The sequence below is a fragment of the Leuresthes tenuis genome, unplaced genomic scaffold (genome assembly GCF_036924035.1).
Source record: "Leuresthes tenuis unplaced genomic scaffold, fLeuTen1.0.hap1 SCAF_14, whole genome shotgun sequence".
Taxonomy (NCBI): domain Eukaryota; kingdom Metazoa; phylum Chordata; class Actinopteri; order Atheriniformes; family Atherinopsidae; genus Leuresthes; species Leuresthes tenuis.
In genome coordinates this window covers 179,914-198,150 of record NW_027325368.1, presented here as the reverse complement: position 1 = coordinate 198,150, position 18,237 = coordinate 179,914, and the positions used below count along the sequence as shown (strand labels likewise).

General features: G+C 47.1%; 1 protein-coding gene across 2 annotated transcripts; it reads left to right on the top strand.

Annotated features, from left to right (window-relative positions):
* The first annotated feature begins 593 nt into the window (after positions 1–593).
* Positions 594–18,074, top strand: impa1 (inositol monophosphatase 1). Of its 2 annotated transcripts, XM_072363305.1 has the most exons (9): positions 594–681; positions 4,859–4,937; positions 7,056–7,189; positions 12,384–12,488; positions 12,565–12,610; positions 12,865–12,973; positions 14,912–15,020; positions 17,659–17,810; positions 17,890–18,074. In XM_072363305.1, exons 2-9 carry the CDS (start codon positions 4,875–4,877, stop codon positions 18,015–18,017), a joined length of 846 nt encoding a protein of 281 aa, XP_072219406.1. In that variant the 5' UTR covers positions 594–681; positions 4,859–4,874; the 3' UTR covers positions 18,018–18,074. The 2 variants fall into 2 exon arrangements, with proteins under 2 accessions (XP_072219406.1, XP_072219405.1); XM_072363304.1 differs by lacking the exon at positions 594–681 and having other exon boundaries at positions 4,834–4,937.
* The last annotated feature ends 163 nt before the right edge of the window (positions 18,075–18,237 follow it).

Sequence of the window (18,237 nt, the reverse complement as noted above, 5' to 3'; positions counted from 1 at the left end):
AGAAACCTCCATCAGAACCAGAACCAGGAAGAAACCTCCATCAGAACCAGGAAGAAACCTCCATCAGAACCAGAACCAGGAAGAAACCTCCATCAGAACCAGAACCAGGAAGAAACCTCCATCAGAACCAGGAAGAAACCTCCATCAGAACCAGAACCAGGAAGAAACCTCCATCAGAACCAGAACCAGGAAGAAACCTCCATCAGAACCAGAACCAGGAAGAAACCTCCACCAGAACCAGGAAGAAACCTCCATCAGAACCAGGAAGAAACCTCCATCAGAACCAGGAAGAAACCCCCATCAGAACCAGAACCAGGAAGAAACCTCCATCAGAACCAGGAAGAAACATCCATCAGAACCAGAACCAGGAAGAAACCTCCCTTCCCCTGAATTAATTTCATGGGTTCAGGGTGGATGTCACAGGACCTACAACTAGATAAAAAACATTCTTAAAATCTTCTTTTATGACTTGTCTGTGGGTTGAGACTGAACTGAAACTGAACTTTCGATAGTTTTTCTGGAGCAGGTGTAGTTTCACCCACACCTTCTTTCCTGAACCTCAGAGGACTAAAAATACTATCAGCAGCTGGAGGCGGAAACTGTGCTGCAGTAGCAAGAGTAGAAGAAGAAACCCGGAAGTGAGCGGAGCCGCCGCTGCGAATTATCTTAAGACTGCCGCAGGTGAGCTGTTTGTTGTAAAAATGTGTTGTGTTTAAAGCTTAGTGTTGGACCTCGGTGCTTAGGGTTCGGTTAAACTCTGTGTCGAAGCTTCCCTGCCGCCGAACCACCCGAGATCCGGGTCGAATCACCAGACTCCGTTCAGAAATCTGCTGATTTAAGACCGCACAGTGAATGACGGCACACGACCGGACATATTACTGCTCTGCCTAAAGCCTGATTTATAAATGACGCGTCGCTCACGGCGCGGATGGCGCGTGACGTCAAAATGACGTTTTCTGCCTGGCGCGCGCCATGAACAGGCGGCGCGGCGCGGAGGCGTGCACCAGTCAAAATTTGTAAGTTGATGGACGAATCAAATCGCGCGGATGGACGAATTCAAAAACCGGCTCAGCGAGGATGTGCGCGTGCACTGAAAAGGCATAAGCAAGTAAACCAGCAAACGGATCCTTTATTCTTATTATTGCATCCTGAAAGGAAACAATAAGTTTGTCCACTGAAGCTCACTATTTTCTACCAAACAAACAAAGAAAGGGCAACACAACACACCGAGCTCTGCAGGGGCCTGATGAGGAGCCATTCATTTGAATCGGGTGTGTTGGAGGAGGGAAACATCACAAACATGCAGGGCAGTGGGTCCGGAGCTGAAAAACACTTAAAACATGTTTGAATTACTTCATCCAGCTTGGTCTCAGTAAGGGTCTGAGAAAGAAAAGAAGATTAAAGTTTGGACTAAAGTGAAGACATAATTAGAAAGGCCTGGACCTATGGAGTAAAGTCAGTATGAAAATTCAATTCAATTCAATTCAATTCAACTCAGTTTTATTTATAAAGCGCCAGATTACAACAAAAGTCATCTCAAGGCACTTAAATAATATAGTCCAATTCAAGCCAATTGGAATTCAATTCATTGTAATCATAATCCAATTAATTCATATAGAGCCAATTCAAAAAATTAATATCCGAGCTAAGGAAACCAACAGATTGGACCGAAACTTGTCTTCAGTCCAATCTCCCGTCCTGAGCCTGAGGGACTGTGGAAAGGAACGACTCCCTTTAACAGGAAGAAACCTCTGGCAGAACCAGAACCAGGAAGAAACCTCTGGCAGAACCAGAACCAGGAAGAAACCTCTGGCAGAACCAGAACCAGGAAGAAACCTCTGGCAGAACCAGACTCAGGAAGAAACCTCTGGCAGAACCAGGAAGAAACCTCTGGCAGAACCAGAACCAGGAAGAAACCTCTGGAAGAACCAGAACCAGGAAGGGTCCATCCGCCTCGACCAGCTGGGGTTTGAGAAGACAGAAAAGAGGGAAAAGAGGAGGAAAAACACCATAACACCGAATCTGTGGGACAGAACAATAATAAGGAATTACAGTAGTTCAGTCCTGAAGGAGCAGATGCATGGAGCAGTTTCTCTGCATCAGAACCAGATGTTCCTGATTTATTACGAAGGTGAAAGAAGGCAGAAACCTGTTTTATATGAGAGTCAGATTGTGGGCAGCTGCTGCTCCTCAGAGGTGACCTTTGAACCTTGAACGCTTACAGAGCAGTTGTAAACGGTTTTGGAAAGCTGTGAATGAAAACATGAAAATATGCTAATTCAGACATGATTCCTGCCTCTGCTTAACGGAAAGGGCTGAAACGAATTTCTCACTGCAGGCATTGTGCCGGCGCTGGTGTAAAACACGGAAACCAGTAACTTCTCGTACGTTCACATACGAACCCTTCCATGAGAATATGTTGCACAGATACACAGACGCTCACTAGAGGGGCGTGGCCTACAGGGCGGCCATCTTGGTCCTACAGTCCATCTGTGGAGGATCAGAAATCTCTCAGTTGTCAAGCTGTTTTCACGAGGTTTGTTTGTCAAACGAAAAGAACCCAGAAAATGTTCAGATCTTTATTGAAAGAACCTATATAGAATGTTCAAATTCGTATGTCCATTTTACCCGAGTAGCATTCAAGCCCGTCTTTCTGAGCTTTTTCTCCCTCAGATCCTGGAGCAGACGTGCACAGTTTCCTTCACCCTTCGCTCTCCTGGATCAGGCTTTTCCTCCAGCCAGAGCTTCAGTGAGTCTGGCCTCAGCACAGGGAGATGCAGGCTCAGAATGACTGAGGTCCCGGTGGAAAGATCTGGTGATGTTTAAAACTCACAGGTGCAGCTGGTCTTATTTCAGCCCTCCGGCCCACTGTTTGCACCCTGGATATGAGCCGAGCCGAGCCGAGCCGAGCCGAGCCGACACACCTCAGTCTGTTTGAATGTATTTCACTGAGTCTAAAATCAGTGGCAGAGAGCGAATGTGTTACAGGTTTTAATGGGACCGGGCCTTGATGCTCTCATGCAGATTCTCACAGCATTAGAATGAGCTTCAGCTGCAGGGAAATTCTGTCCACTGGAAGAAAACCAGCCTTTTTTAAATATCCAAGCAAGCTTCACGTGTGACGTTCTTAACAAATCAATACGTTTGGAAATTCAGCGAATAAGTCTACTTTAGGACTGAGGAGTTCATGCCTCTGCTGCCCTGTTCCAAGATGGCGGCGCTTTAGGCTGAAGCAGGAGGAGGCCTTGGGAGACCAGGAGGTCTGAGATCTTCGCTCAGACTGATGTTCCCATGACCTGAGTAGGAGAAAGAAGGTGGATCCATTTGGTCAATGCAGAGGTTCCCAAACCTTTTCTCACTCCTGTGTCATAAGAAAACATTTCAAGCCCCACCCACAGTCAGATCACGCCTTTTCTGCAGATTCAGCTCAGCTGCTGCGGCGCTGGCGCCTCAGTGTGTCCTACAGTGTGTCCGGGTTTCCCTGCCTACACCTGGGCTCCGTCTGCACAGGTTCCCACGCAGTCCTCAGATTTAAGACCTGCATCTTTCAAGCACGTGTCAGTGATTGTGAACACTCAGTTGGTCACATGTAGCAGAAAAGCTAATCTTTCAAACCATGAACGAATCTTACAGAGTTTATCAAAGAGTCTGGCTGTTGCTTCTTCTGTGGTGCAACACGCCTGTCATTTAGCAGACCTGCTGTCTTTTGACAGGACATAAATGTGACTGAGAAGCAGTCCTTAGTTCACTGGCTTCGTCTCTAAGTGGTGTTTTAACTTGTTTGGCTTCATACATTCATATCGTGCTGAAGGCCAAATATTCTTCATCATATTTTCTTCTTTGTTGGCACATTTGGTGGCGGGTTCTTGTCATTTGCTTTGCGTTTACCTGGTAGTTGTTTCACAAACTTGTCTATTGTTAGCAAGCAATGAAATAAGTAAATTTTATGGTGGGCGGTAAGACGATATTAAATCGTGAAGGATTGCAACGTGAAGACGATCCGTAACGACCTGTCAGACTGCAGAGATCGTCTCGGCCACATTCTATAAACTGCAGTTCTGTGCTGATGCCCCGGCTGTAGTGCGTCAACCCGACCAATCACAGCGCAGTGCGGGCAGCCTTCTCACCCGCCTCCTTGGTTGAGCTGTGGCTGAAAGCCAAACGGAGGAGTTGGTCGCTAAAAAAAATTCCACCTCCATTATGTGGAATTAGTTTGGATTTTACGTAATTTAGTTTCTGTGCAAACTGTAATCTGCAAAGTTTGCACAGAAACCTACGAACCTGTCCAATCATTTGAAGAGGAAGCGATGCAAACGGCGAGCTAAGACCAAAACAGACACTAACACAAAGACACTCCTATGACAGGTCAAGCAAGCGATAGAAAGCAGCTACCTTTTATCTTGCAAAGTGTCCCGTTAAAGACGGGAGAAAAGGTTCGAAGGCCTGCTTCAAGTCGTTGAGCCGCGGTACGAGTCACATGATATCTGGCCAGATCGCCCCCCGTCACACCGCCACCTCCCACTTTGGGAACCACTGGGTTAATGGATGATGGATGGAACTTCCTTTTGCTGGTTCTGTTACACCTGCTGAGAAATCTTTTGAGTTTTCTCAGGTTTCAGTCTGTGAGTCATGAAGGTTTGTGTGAAATGTTCACTAACGCCGTTCAGACATGAGGAGAAGTTTAACGTGGCTCCGTGGAGATCAAAGCGCTTCTCAGATGGTTCGTAGAACTGCTTCCAGCACCAGAATTGGAAGCACTACATGTATAACCAGCATTGACCACCAGGCGCCGCTCTGCTCACACAGCTCTAGGTCTGTGAGTCCAGGCTGACCTCTGACCTGTGCGTTTGTGTTTCAGAAGCTGCTCCTCCAACATGGCCGACACCTGGCAGAGCGCCATGGATCACGCGGTTGCTGTCGCACGAAGAGCTGGAGAGGTGAGAGCTATCCTTCCTGCTGATCCAATGTGTAAACAGAAAAAACAACGAGACAGTTCAAACCCTGCAGAATGAAGGGTGCTGGTGACGGATCTTATCGGGGATGATTTCACACCTGATCATGAAACAAATGTGCTGTTCGATGGTTGGAAGGAGGGCAATGCAGCGTAACAGAAGCCATGTGAGCCGCTTCACAGGGTTAGACCAGCCTGCATCTTTATTTCACCAATACTTTCAGAAGAATGAATGAACGTGTGCCATAGCTCTGTTAGCTCATAGCTGCTGTTAGCTCATAGCTCTGTTAGCTCATAGCTGCTGTTAGCTCATAGCTCTGTTAGCTCATAGCTCTGTTAGCTCATAGCTCTGTTAGCTCATAGCTGCTGTTAGCTCACAGCTCTGTTAGCTCATAGCTCTGTTAACTCATAGCTCTGTTAGCTCATAGCTCTGTTAACTCATAGCTCTGTTAGCTCATAGCTCTATTAGCTCATAGCTCTGTTAGCTCATAGCTGCTGTTAGCTCATAGCTCTGTTAGCTCATAGCTGCGGTTAGCTCATAGCTCTGTTAGCTCATAGCTGCTGTTAGCTCATAGCTCTGTTAGCTCATAGCTGCTGTTAGCTCATAGCTCTGTTAGCTCATAGCTGCTGTTAGCTCATAGCTCTGTTAGCTCATAGCTGCTGTTAGCTCATAGCTCTGTTAGCTCATAGCTCTGTTAGCTCATAGCTGCTGTTAGCTCACAGCTCTGTTAGCTCATAGCTCTGTTAACTCATAGCTCTGTTAGCTCATAGCTCTGTTAACTCATAGCTCTGTTAGCTCATAGCTCTATTAGCTCATAGCTCTGTTAGCTCATAGCTGCTGTTAGCTCATAGCTCTGTTAGCTCATAGCTGCGGTTAGCTCATAGCTCTGTTAGCTCATAGCTGCTGTTAGCTCATAGCTCTGTTAGCTCATAGCTGCTGTTAGCTCATAGCTCTGTTAGCTCATAGCTGCTGTTAGCTCATAGCTGCTGTTAGCTCATAGCTCTGTTAGCTCATAGCTGCTGTTAGCTCATAGCTCTGTTAGCTCATAGCTGCTGTTAGCTCATAGCTGCTGTTAGCTCATAGCTGCTGTTAGCTCATAGCTCTGTTAGCTCATAGCTGCTGTTAGCTCATAGCTCTGTTAGCTCATAGCTGCTGTTAGCTCATAGCTGCTGTTAGCTCATAGCTCTGTTACCTCATAGCTGCTGTTATGTGGCTACTTGCAGCTATAGGAGAGCTAACGGAGGGATTTCTACACAGGCACTCTACTGGGACCACTTCATCCACACGCACCCCTGCAGCACAGCTTATTCACTCCGTGCTCTGTGACAGTCGGCTAACTTCACACAGAGTTTGCTGCTGATAGTTTTGTGCAACATGGCAGGATATTTATCAGATTTTGACGACTTTGAGTAAGATGGACGTTCTTACCAGAGTGAATAAGCTGTGCTGCAGGGGGGCGTGTGGATGAAGTGGTCCCAGTAGAGTGCCTGTGTAGAAATCCCTCCGTTAGCTCTCCTGTAGCTGCAAGTAGCCACATAACAGCAGCTATGAGGTAACAGAGCTATGAGCTAACAGAGCTATGAGCTAACAGCAGCTCTGAGCTAACAGAGCTATAGCACACGTTCATTCATTCATTCTTCTTAAAGTATTGGTGAAATAAAGACAGATAATGCCTTATTTAGAGCCCCGTTCACTCCGTTATATGGATCTCCAGTTATCTAAATATCTTCTGAAGGACGCCGACTTTCACCAAGCTGTTCTCGGTGAGCAGATGAACGTATTTCATGCAGAAATAAGGTTTAAAAATACCGGAATTCCCCTTTAACTGTGATTGGTCATCTGATGCCAGTAGGGGTGGAGCCAAACCTGAATAACAGTGTTCAGAAAGGCTCTAAAAGTGTGTCTTCGTTCATTAAAATGAGGTTTGGAAAATGGCTGAAGAATAAGAAAATGTATGAAACTTTCTGCGATTGCGAGTTGGTGTGATGGCACAGGAGGGAGCTGATTGGCTGTCACAGCTTGTTTTATTCTGCCCGTTACATTCTGCTGCCACTTGGACACAAACAGCCCAGTTTCTGTGTATTGATGATGTTTATTGATCAGGTGGTGCGTTGGGCATTGAGTGACGACAGGAAGGTTATGACGAAGAGTTCTGCGGTCGATTTGGTAACACAAACTGACCAGAAGGTGGAGCAGCTCATCATCCAATCAGTGAAAGAGAAATTCCCGACACATAGGTATGAAGCGGAGCTTATTAACTTATTTAACCCCGACCGATGTTATTTAACTCCGACCTATGATGATGTTTAACCCCCGACCGATGATGTTTAACTCCAACCGACCGATGTTGTTTAATCCCGACCTATGATGTTATTTAACCCCCGACCGATGATGTTTAACCCCCGACTGATGTTATTTAACCCCCGACCGATGTTGTTTAACCCCCGACTGATGATGTTTAACCCCCGACCGATGTTGTTTAACTCCAACCGATGATGTTATTTAACCCCCGACCGATGTTGTTTAACCCCCGACCGATGTTGTTTAACCCCCGACCGATGATGTTTAACCCCCGACCGATGTTGTTTAACTCCAACCGATGATGTTATTTAACCCCCGACCGATGTTGTTTAACCCCCGACCGATGTTGTTTAACCCCCGACCGATGATGTTTAACCCCCGACCGATGTTGTTTAACTCCGACCGACGATGTTGTTTAACCCCCGACTGATGTTGTTTAACCCCCGACTGATGTTATTTAACTCCGACCTATGATGTTTAACCCCCGACCGACGATGTTGTTTAACCCCCGACTGATGTTATTTAACTCCGACCTATGATGTTTAACCCCCGACCGACGATGTTGTTTAACCCCCGACCGACGATGTTGTTTAATCCCGACCGATGATGTTGTTTAACCCCCGACCGACGATGTTGTTTAACCCCCGACTGATGTTGTTTAATCCCGACCGATGATGTTGTTTAACCCCCGACCGATGTTGTTTAACCCCCGACTGATGTTGTTTAACCCCCGACTGATGTTATTTAACTCCGACCTATGATGTTTAACCCCCGACCGACGATGTTGTTTAACCCCCGACTGATGTTATTTAACTCCGACCTATGATGTTTAACCCCCGACCGACGATGTTGTTTAACCCCCGACTGATGTTGTTTAATCCCGACCGATGATGTTGTTTAACCCCCGACCGACGATGTTGTTTAACCCCCGACCGATGTTATTTAACCCCCGACTGATGTTATTTAACTCCGACCTATGATGATGTTTAACCCCCGACCGATGTTATTTAACCCCCGACCGATGATGTTTAACCCCCGACCGATGATGTTTAACCCCCGACTGATGTTGTTTAACCCCCGACTGATGTTATTTAACCCCCGACCGATGTTGTTTAACCCCCGACCGATGTTATTTAACTCCGACCGATGATGTTTAACCCCCGACCGACGATGTTATTTAACCCCCGACTGATGTTATTTAACTCCGACCGATGATGTTTAACCCCCGACCGACGATGTTGTTTAACCCCCGACCGATGTTATTTAACCCCCGACTGATGTTATTTAACTCCGACCTATGATGATGTTTAACCCCCGACCGATGTTATTTAACCCCCGACCGATGATGTTTAACCCCCGACCGATGATGTTTAACCCCCGACTGATGTTATTTAACCCCCGACCGATGTTGTTTAACCCCCGACCGATGTTGTTTAACCCCCGACTGATGTTATTTAACCCCCGACCGATGTTGTTTAACCCCCGACCGATGTTATTTAACTCCGACTGATGTTGTTTAACCCCCGACTGATGTTATTTAACCCCCGACTGATGTTATTTAACTCCGACCTATGATGTTTAACCCCCGACCGACGATGTTGTTTAACCCCCGACCGACGATGTTATTTAACCCCCGACTGATGTTGTTTAATCCCGACCGATGATGTTGTTTAACCCCCGACCGATGATGTTGTTTAACCCCCGACTGATGTTATTTAACTCCGACTGATGTTATTTAACCCCCGACTGATGTTATTTAACTCCGACTGATGTTGTTTAACCCCCGACTGATGTTATTTAACTCCGACTGATGTTGTTTAACCCCCGACTGATGTTGTTTAACCCCCGACCGACGATGTTGTTTAACCCCCGACTGATGTTATTTAACTCCGACTGATGTTATTTAACCCCCGACTGATGTTATTTAACTCCGACTGATGTTGTTTAACCCCCGACTGATGTTATTTAACCCCCGACCGACGATGTTGTTTAACCCCCGACTGATGTTATTTAACTCCGACTGATGTTGTTTAACCCCCGACTGATGATGTTTAACCCCCGACCGACGATGTTATTTAACCCCCGACCGATGATGTTTAACCCCCGACCGATGATGTTTAACCCCCGACTGATGTTATTTAACCCCCGACCGATGTTGTTTAACCCCCGACCGATGTTGTTTAACCCCCGACTGATGTTATTTAACCCCCGACTGATGTTATTTAACCCCCGACCGATGTTATTTAACTCCGACCGATGATGTTTAACCCCCGACCGACGATGTTGTTTAACCCCCGACTGATGTTATTTAACCCCCGACCGACGATGTTGTTTAACCCCCGACTGATGTTATTTAACTCCGACTGATGTTGTTTAACCCCCGACTGATGTTATTTAACCCCCGACTGATGTTATTTAACCCCCGACCGACGATGTTGTTTAACCCCCGACTGATGTTATTTAACCCCCGACCGACGATGTTGTTTAACCCCCGACTGATGTTATTTAACTCCGACTGATGTTGTTTAACCCCCGACTGATGTTGTTTAACCCCCGACCGATGATGTTTAACCCCCGACCGACGATGTTGTTTAACCCCCGACCGACTGATGATGTTTAACCCCCGACTGATGTTGTTTAACCCCCGACTGATGTTATTTAACCCCCGACCGATGTTGTTTAACCCCCGACCGATGTTATTTAACTCCGACTGATGTTGTTTAACCCCCGACTGATGTTATTTAACCCCCGACCGATGTTGTTTAACCCCCGACCGATGTTGTTTAACCCCCGACCGATGATGTTGTTTAACCCCCGACTGATGTTATTTAACCCCCGACCGACGATGTTGTTTAACCCCCGACTGATGTTATTTAACTCCGACTGATGTTATTTAACTCCGACCGATGTTGTTTAACCCCCGACTGATGTTATTTAACTCCGACTGATGTTGTTTAACCCCCGACTGATGTTGTTTAACCCCCGACCGACGATGTTGTTTAACCCCCGACTGATGTTATTTAACCCCCGACCGATGTTGTTTAACCCCCGACCGATGTTATTTAACTCCGACCTATGATGTTTAACCCCCGACCGATGATGTTTAACCCCCGACCGACGATGTTGTTTAACCCCCGACTGATGTTATTTAACTCCGACTGATGTTATTTAACTCCGACTGATGTTGTTTAACCCCCGACCGACGATGTTATTTAACTCCGACCTATGATGTTTAACCCCCGACCGACGATGTTGTTTAACCCCCGACTGATGTTATTTAACTCCGACCGATGTTGTTTAACCCCCGACTGATGTTATTTAACTCCGACTGATGTTGTTTAACCCCCGACCGATGTTATTTAACTCCGACTGATGTTGTTTAACCCCCGACTGATGTTGTTTAACCCCCGACTGATGTTATTTAACTCCGACCGATGTTGTTTAACCCCCGACCGACGATGTTGTTTAACCCCCGACCGATGTTATTTAACTCCGACTGATGTTATTTAACTCCGACCGATGTTGTTTAACCCCCGACCGACGATGTTGTTTAACTCCGACTGATGTTGTTTAACCCCCGACTGATGTTATTTAACTCCGACTGATGTTGTTTAACCCCCGACCGACGATGTTGTTTAACCCCCGACCGATGTTATTTAACTCCGACTGATGTTGTTTAACCCCCGACTGATGTTGTTTAACCCCCGACTGATGTTATTTAACTCCGACCGATGTTGTTTAACCCCCGACCGACGATGTTGTTTAACCCCCGACCGATGTTATTTAACTCCGACTGATGTTATTTAACTCCGACCGATGTTGTTTAACCCCCGACCGACGATGTTATTTAACTCCGACCTATGATGTTTAACCCCCGACCGACGATGTTGTTTAACCCCCGACTGATGTTATTTAACTCCGACCTATGATGTTTAACCCCCGACCGACGATGTTGTTTAATCCCGACCGATGTTATTTAACTCCGACCGATGATGTTTAACCCCCGACTGATGTTATTTAACCCCCGACCGATGTTGTTTAACCCCCGACCGATGTTATTTAACTCCGACCTATGATGTTTAACCCCCGACCGATGTTATTTAACTCCGACTGATGTTGTTTAACCCCCGACCGACGATGTTGTTTAACCCCCGACCGATGATGTTGTTTAACCCCCGACCGATGTTATTTAACTCCGACTGATGTTGTTTAACCCCCGACCGACGATGTTGTTTAACCCCCGACCGATGATGTTGTTTAACCCCCGACCGATGTTGTTTAACCCCCGACTGATGTTATTTAACTCCGACCTATGATGTTATTTAACTCCGACTGATGTTGTTTAACCCCCGACCGACGATGTTGTTTAATCCCGACCTATGATGTTGTTTAACCCCCGACCGATGTTGTTTAACCCCCGACCGATGTTATTTAACTCCGACCGATGATGTTTAACCCCCGACTGATGTTATTTAACTCCGACCTATGATGTTTAACCCCCGACCGACGATGTTGTTTAATCCCGACCTATGATGTTGTTTAACCCCCGACCGATGTTGTTTAACCCCCGACCGATGTTATTTAACTCCGACCTATGATGTTTAACCCCCGACCGACGATGTTGTTTAATCCCGACCTATGATGTTGTTTAACCCCCGACCGATGTTGTTTAACCCCCGACCGATGTTATTTAACTCCGACCGATGATGTTTAACCCCCGACTGATGTTGTTTAACCCCCGACCGATGTTATTTAACTCCGACCGATGTTATTTAACCCCCGACCGATGTTGTTTAACCCCCGACTGATGTTATTTAACCCCCGACCGATGTTATTTAACTCCAACCGATGATGTTTAACCCCCGACCGATGTTGTTTAACTCCGACCTATGATGTTATTTAACTCCGACCTATGATGTTTAACCCCCGACCGACGATGTTGTTTAATCCCGACCTATGATGTTGTTTAACCCCCGACCGATGTTATTTAACTCCGACCGATGATGTTGTTTAACCCCCGACCGATGATGTTGTTTAACCCCCGACCGATGATGCTTAACTCCAACCGATGATGTTGTTTAACCCCCGACAACCCCGTTGTTTACTTATTTATTTATGTGTGTGTGTAAGCTTCATAGGTGAGGAGTCGGTGGCTGCAGGTGAGGCATGTGTCTTGACTGAAAGACCCACCTGGATCATTGATCCAATTGATGGAACCACCAACTTTGTTCACTCGTGAGTTTTAAACCCAAACGCTTCATCGTCGTCTTCATCAGCCACCCTTACGTCTGAAACTAGTTCTTTCTGACAGGTTTCCATTTGTCGCCGTCTCCATTGGATTCTCCGTCAACAAACAGGTAAGATCCCCCTTCACATGACTCACAGTGAGCCCCCTGGTGGCCACACATAGAACTTCAGTGTGCTGCGTGCACAAGACACAAACTAATTCACGAGTAAAGACCTGCATAGAACTGTATAACCCTGGAGCACCTGTGCTGTTATGTCATAAGGGAGCATAGGTGAAGCATCGGTAGCCAGCAGGGGCCTCAGAACCACAGGTTCTGCAGTGGTGGGGTGGATCTACCTGCTGATGTTGAGTCATCTCCCTCAGGTGGAGTTCGGGGTGGTCTACAGTTGTTTGGAGGACAAGATGTTCACAGCCAGGCGGGGGAAGGGAGCATTCTGCAACGGAGAGCCACTGCAGGTCTCTGAGCAGACAGGTATGTGATGATTCAGTCAGCAATTCGTAACCATCTGAGGATGATGATCAAAGAAAGCATGAGCTGATGCTGTTGATGGACCAGCTGGGGCTGAGAGGACAGGAAAGAGGGGACAACAAGCAGCGTAACACCAGGCCAGAGACACCTGCTGAGAGAGAGAAACACAAGTTAATGACAGCAATGATGTCATCTGTACATGGAGGGAGGAGAGGTGCATCATGGGAGCTCCCCCAGCAGGCTGGGCCTACAGCAGCAGAACTATGGGATGTTTCAGGCTCACCTGAGCCATCCCTAACTATAAGCTTTATCAGAAAGGAGAGTTTCAGCCTGATCTTAAAGGTAGAGAGGGTGTCTGCTTCCTGAAGCCAAACTGGCAGCTGGTTCCACAGAGAGGGGCCTGATAACTGAAGGCTCTGCCTCCCATTCTGCTTTTAGGGGCCTGATAACTGAAGGCTCTGCCTCCCATTCTGCTTTTAGGGGCCTGATAACTGAAGGCTCTGCCTCCCATTCTGCTTTTAGGGGCCTGATAACTGAAGGCTCTGCCTCCCATTCTGCTTTTAGGGGCCTGATAACTGAAGGCTCTGCCTCCCATTCTGCTTTTAGGGGCCTGATAACTGAAGGCTCTGCCTCCCATTCTGCTTTTAGGGGCCTGATAACTGAAGGCTCTGCCTCCCATTCTGCTTTTAGGGGCCTGATAACTGAAGGCTCTGCCTCCCATTCTGCTTTTAGGGGCCTGATAACTGAAGGCTCTGCCTCCCATTCTGCTTTTAGGGGCCTGATAACTGAAGGCTCTGCCTCCCATTCTGCTTTTAGGGGCCCGATAACTGAAGGCTCTGCCTCCCATTCTGCTTTTAGGGGCCTGATAACTGAAGGCTCTGCCTCCCATTCTGCTTTTAGGGGCCCGATAACTGAAGGCTCTGCCTCCCGTTCTGCTTTTAGGGGCCTGATAACTGAAGGCTCTGCCTCCCATTCTGCTTTTAGGGGCCTGATAACTGAAGGCTCTGCCTCCCATTCTGCTTTTAGGGGCCCGATAACTGAAGGCTCTGCCTCCCATTCTGCTTTTAGGGGCCTGATAACTGAAGGCTCTGCCTCCCATTCTGCTTTTAGGGGCCCGATAACTGAAGGCTCTGCCTCCCGTTCTGCTTTTAGGGGCCTGATAACTGAAGGCTCTGCCTCCCATTCTGCTTTTAGGGGCCTGATAACTGAAGGCTCTGCCTCCCATTCTGCTTTTAGGGGCCTGATAACTGAAGGCTCTGCCTCCCATTCTGCTTTTAGGGGCCTGATAACTGAAGGCTCTGCCTCCCATTCTGCTTTTAGGGGCCTGATAACTGAAGGCTCTGCCTCCCATTCTGCTTTTAGGGGCCTGATAACTGAAGGCTCTGCCTCCCATTCTGCTTTTAGGGGCCTGATAACTGAAGGCTCTGCCTCCCATTCTGCTTTTAGGGGCCTGATAACTGAAGGCTCTGCCTCCCATTCTGCTTTTAGGGGCCTGATAACTGAAGGCTCTGCCTCCCATTCTGCTTTTAGGAGCCTGATAACTGAAGGCTCTGCCTCCCATTCTGCTTTTAGGGGCCTGATAACTGAAGGCTCTGCCTCCCATTCTGCTTTTAGGGGCCTGATAACTGAAGGCTCTGCCTCCAATTCTGCTTTTAGGGGCCTGATAACTGAAGGCTCTGCCTCCCATTCTGCTTTTAGGGGCCTGATAACTGAAGGCTCTGCCTCCCATTCTGCTTTTAGAAACTCTGGGAACCACAAGGAAACCTGCAGCCTGATCTTAAAGGTAGAGAGGGTGTCTGCCTTTATTTCCTCATACGACTTTATGTACATTTGGCATTATTGCTGTCATTTACTTGTGTTTCTCTTTCTCAACAAGTATCCTTTGAATGGTGTCTTAAGATTTTGAGATGATGATGTTAATGATGTTGATATTGATGTCAGACATCCAGCAATCAATCATCGCCACAGAGTTCGGATCCAACAGAGACCCCGAAGCCGTGGAGAAGATTTTCATCAGCCTGAGAAACGTCCTGAGCCTGCCAGTACACGGGTAGTACCACAGAACCACAGAACCACAGAACCACAGAAACACAGAACCACAGAAACACAGAACCACAGAACAACAGAACCACAGAACCACAGAACCACAGAACCACAGTACCACAGAACCACAGAACCACAGAACAACAGAACCACAGTACCACAGAACCACAGTACCACAGAACCACAGAACCACAGTACCACAGAACCACAGAACCACAGAAACACAGAAACACAGAACCACAGAACAACAGAACCACAGTACCACAGAACCACAGAACCACAGTACCACAGAACCACAGAACCACAGAACAACAGAACAACAGTACCACAGTACCACAGAACCACAGAACCACAGAAACACAGAACCACAGAAACACAGAACCACAGTACCACAGAACCACAGAACCACAGTACCACAGAACCACAGTGCAACAGTACCACAGAACCACAGTACCACAGAACCACAGAACCACAGTACCACAGAACCACAGAACCACAGAACCACAGAACCACAGTACCACAGAACCACAGTACCACAGAACCACAGTACCACAGAACCACAGAACCACAGAACAACAGTACCACAGAACAACAGTACCACAGAACCACAGAACAACAGTACCACAGAACCACAGAACAACAGTACCACAGAACCACAGAAACACAGAACCACAGTACCACAGAACAACAGAACCACAGAACCACAGTGCCACAGAACAACAGTACCACAGAACCACAGAACAACAGTACCACAGAAACACAGAACCACAGAACCACAGAACAACAGTACCACAGAACCACAGAACAACAGTACCACAGAACCACAGAAACACAGAACCACAGAACCACAGAACAACAGTACCACAGAACAACAGTACCACAGAACCACAGAACAACAGTACCACAGAACCACAGAAACACAGAACCACAGAACCACAGAACAACAGTACCACAGTACCACAGAAACACAGTACCACAGAACCACAGAACCACAGAACAACAGTACCACAGAAACACAGAACCACAGAACAACAGTACCACAGAACAACAGAACCACAGAACAACAGTACCACAGAACCACAGAACCACAGAACAACAGTACCACAGAACCACAGTACCACAGAACAACAGAACCACAGAACAACAGTACCACAGAACCACAGAACAACAGTACCACAGTACCACAGAACCACAGTACCACAGAACAACAGAACCACAGAACCACAGTACCACAGAAACACAGTACCACAGAACCACAGAACAACAGTACCACAGAACCACAGTACCACAGAACAACAGAACCACAGAACCACAGTACCACAGAAACACAGTACCACAGAACCACAGAACAACAGTACCACAGAACAACAGAACCACAGAACCACAGAACAACAGTACCACAGAACCACAGAACAACAGTACCACAGAAACACAGAACAACAGTACCACAGAACAACAGTACCACAGAACCACAGAACAACAGTACCACAGAACCACAGAACCACAGAAACACAGTACCACAGAACCACAGTACCACAGAACCACAGAAACACAGAACCACAGAACAACAGTACCACAGAACCACAGTACCACAGAACCACAGAACAACAGAACCACAGAACCACAGTACCACAGAAACACAGTACCACAGTACCACAGAACAACAGAACCACAGAACAACAGTACCACAGAACCACAGAACAACAGTACCACAGAACCACAGTACCACAGAACAACAGTACCACAGAACCACAGAACAACAGTACCACAGAACCACAGTACCACAGAAACACAGTACCACAGAACAACAGAACCACAGAACAACAGTACCACAGAACCACAGTACCACAGAAACACAGTACCACAGAACAACAGTACCACAGAACCACAGAACAACAGTACCACAGAACCACAGTACCACAGAACAACAGTACCACAGAACCACAGAACAACAGTACCACAGAACCACAGAAACACAGTACCACAGAACAACAGAACCACAGAACAACAGTACCACAGAACCACAGTACCACAGAACAACAGTACCACAGAACCACAGAACAACAGTACCACAGAACCACAGTACCACAGAACAACAGTACCACAGAACCACAGAACAACAGTACCACAGAACCACAGAACCACAGTACCACAGAAACACAGTACCACAGAACAACAGAACCACAGAACAACAGTACCACAGAACCACAGTACCACAGAACAACAGTACCACAGAACCACAGAACAACAGTACCACAGAACCACAGTACCACAGAAACACAGTACCACAGAACAACAGTACCACAGAACCACAGAACAACAGTACCACAGAACCACAGTACCACAGAACAACAGTACCACAGAACCACAGAACAACAGTACCACAGAACCACAGTACCACAGAAACACAGTACCACAGAACAACAGAACCACAGAACAACAGTACCACAGAACCACAGTACCACAGAAACACAGTACCACAGAACAACAGAACCACAGAACAACAGTGCAACAGAACCACAGAACCACAGTACCACAGTACCACAGTACAACAGTACCACAGAACCACAGAACCACAGTGCAACAGTAATACAGCAGTATAGTGTTAGTACAGCAGTATTACTACATGTTTGATATTGTTCCAGGGTGCGAGGAGCCGGCACAGCAGCCATCAACATGTGTCTGGTGGCGTCAGGTTGCGTTGAGGCCTACTATGAGATTGGGATCCACGTGTGGGACGTGGCGGCCGGGTCACTGATAGTTTCTGAGGCTGGAGGAGTTCTGATGGACGTGGATGGTAAAAGATACCCAGCTTACCTGTAAAGTCATCGTTGGCCTGGCTCTGTACCTGATCTAAATGCTATGTCTGTCTTCAGGAAGCGAAGTGGATCTGATGTCCAGAAGAGTTATCGCTGCAAACAACAAGACGATCGCGCAAAGAATAGTCAAAGAGATCGCCTCCTTCAGTCCGCCCAGAGATGACGCACCTCCCCTGAAGCAGTGAAGACTTCCAAGACCACTGTTGTTGGATTTAATATATAAAGTTTTTCATTGAAACAAATGTCTGGCGTTTTCCTGGAATATTAGTAGTAGAAGAAGAGTACAGGTACGCACTTCTTTATTCTCAGACGACACCTGTCTGAGTGTGGCTTTGCCATCAATTGGAGAATAAAAACGTCTCAGCGGCTGGGTTCACTGGCACCTCCCACTCACCTTCATCCTCC

Excerpts from the sequence above, each read along its gene's own strand:
- impa1 (XM_072363305.1), top strand. The coding sequence starts at position 4,875 with ATGGCCGACACCTGGCAGAGCGCCATGGATCACGCGGTTGCTGTCGCA. Across the intron at positions 12,611-12,864 it reads GATTCTCCGTCAACAAACAG|GTGGAGTTCGGGGTGGTCTA; the intron begins GTAAGATCCCCC and ends CATCTCCCTCAG. Across the intron at positions 17,811-17,889 it reads AGTTCTGATGGACGTGGATG|GAAGCGAAGTGGATCTGATG; the intron begins GTAAAAGATACC and ends GTCTGTCTTCAG.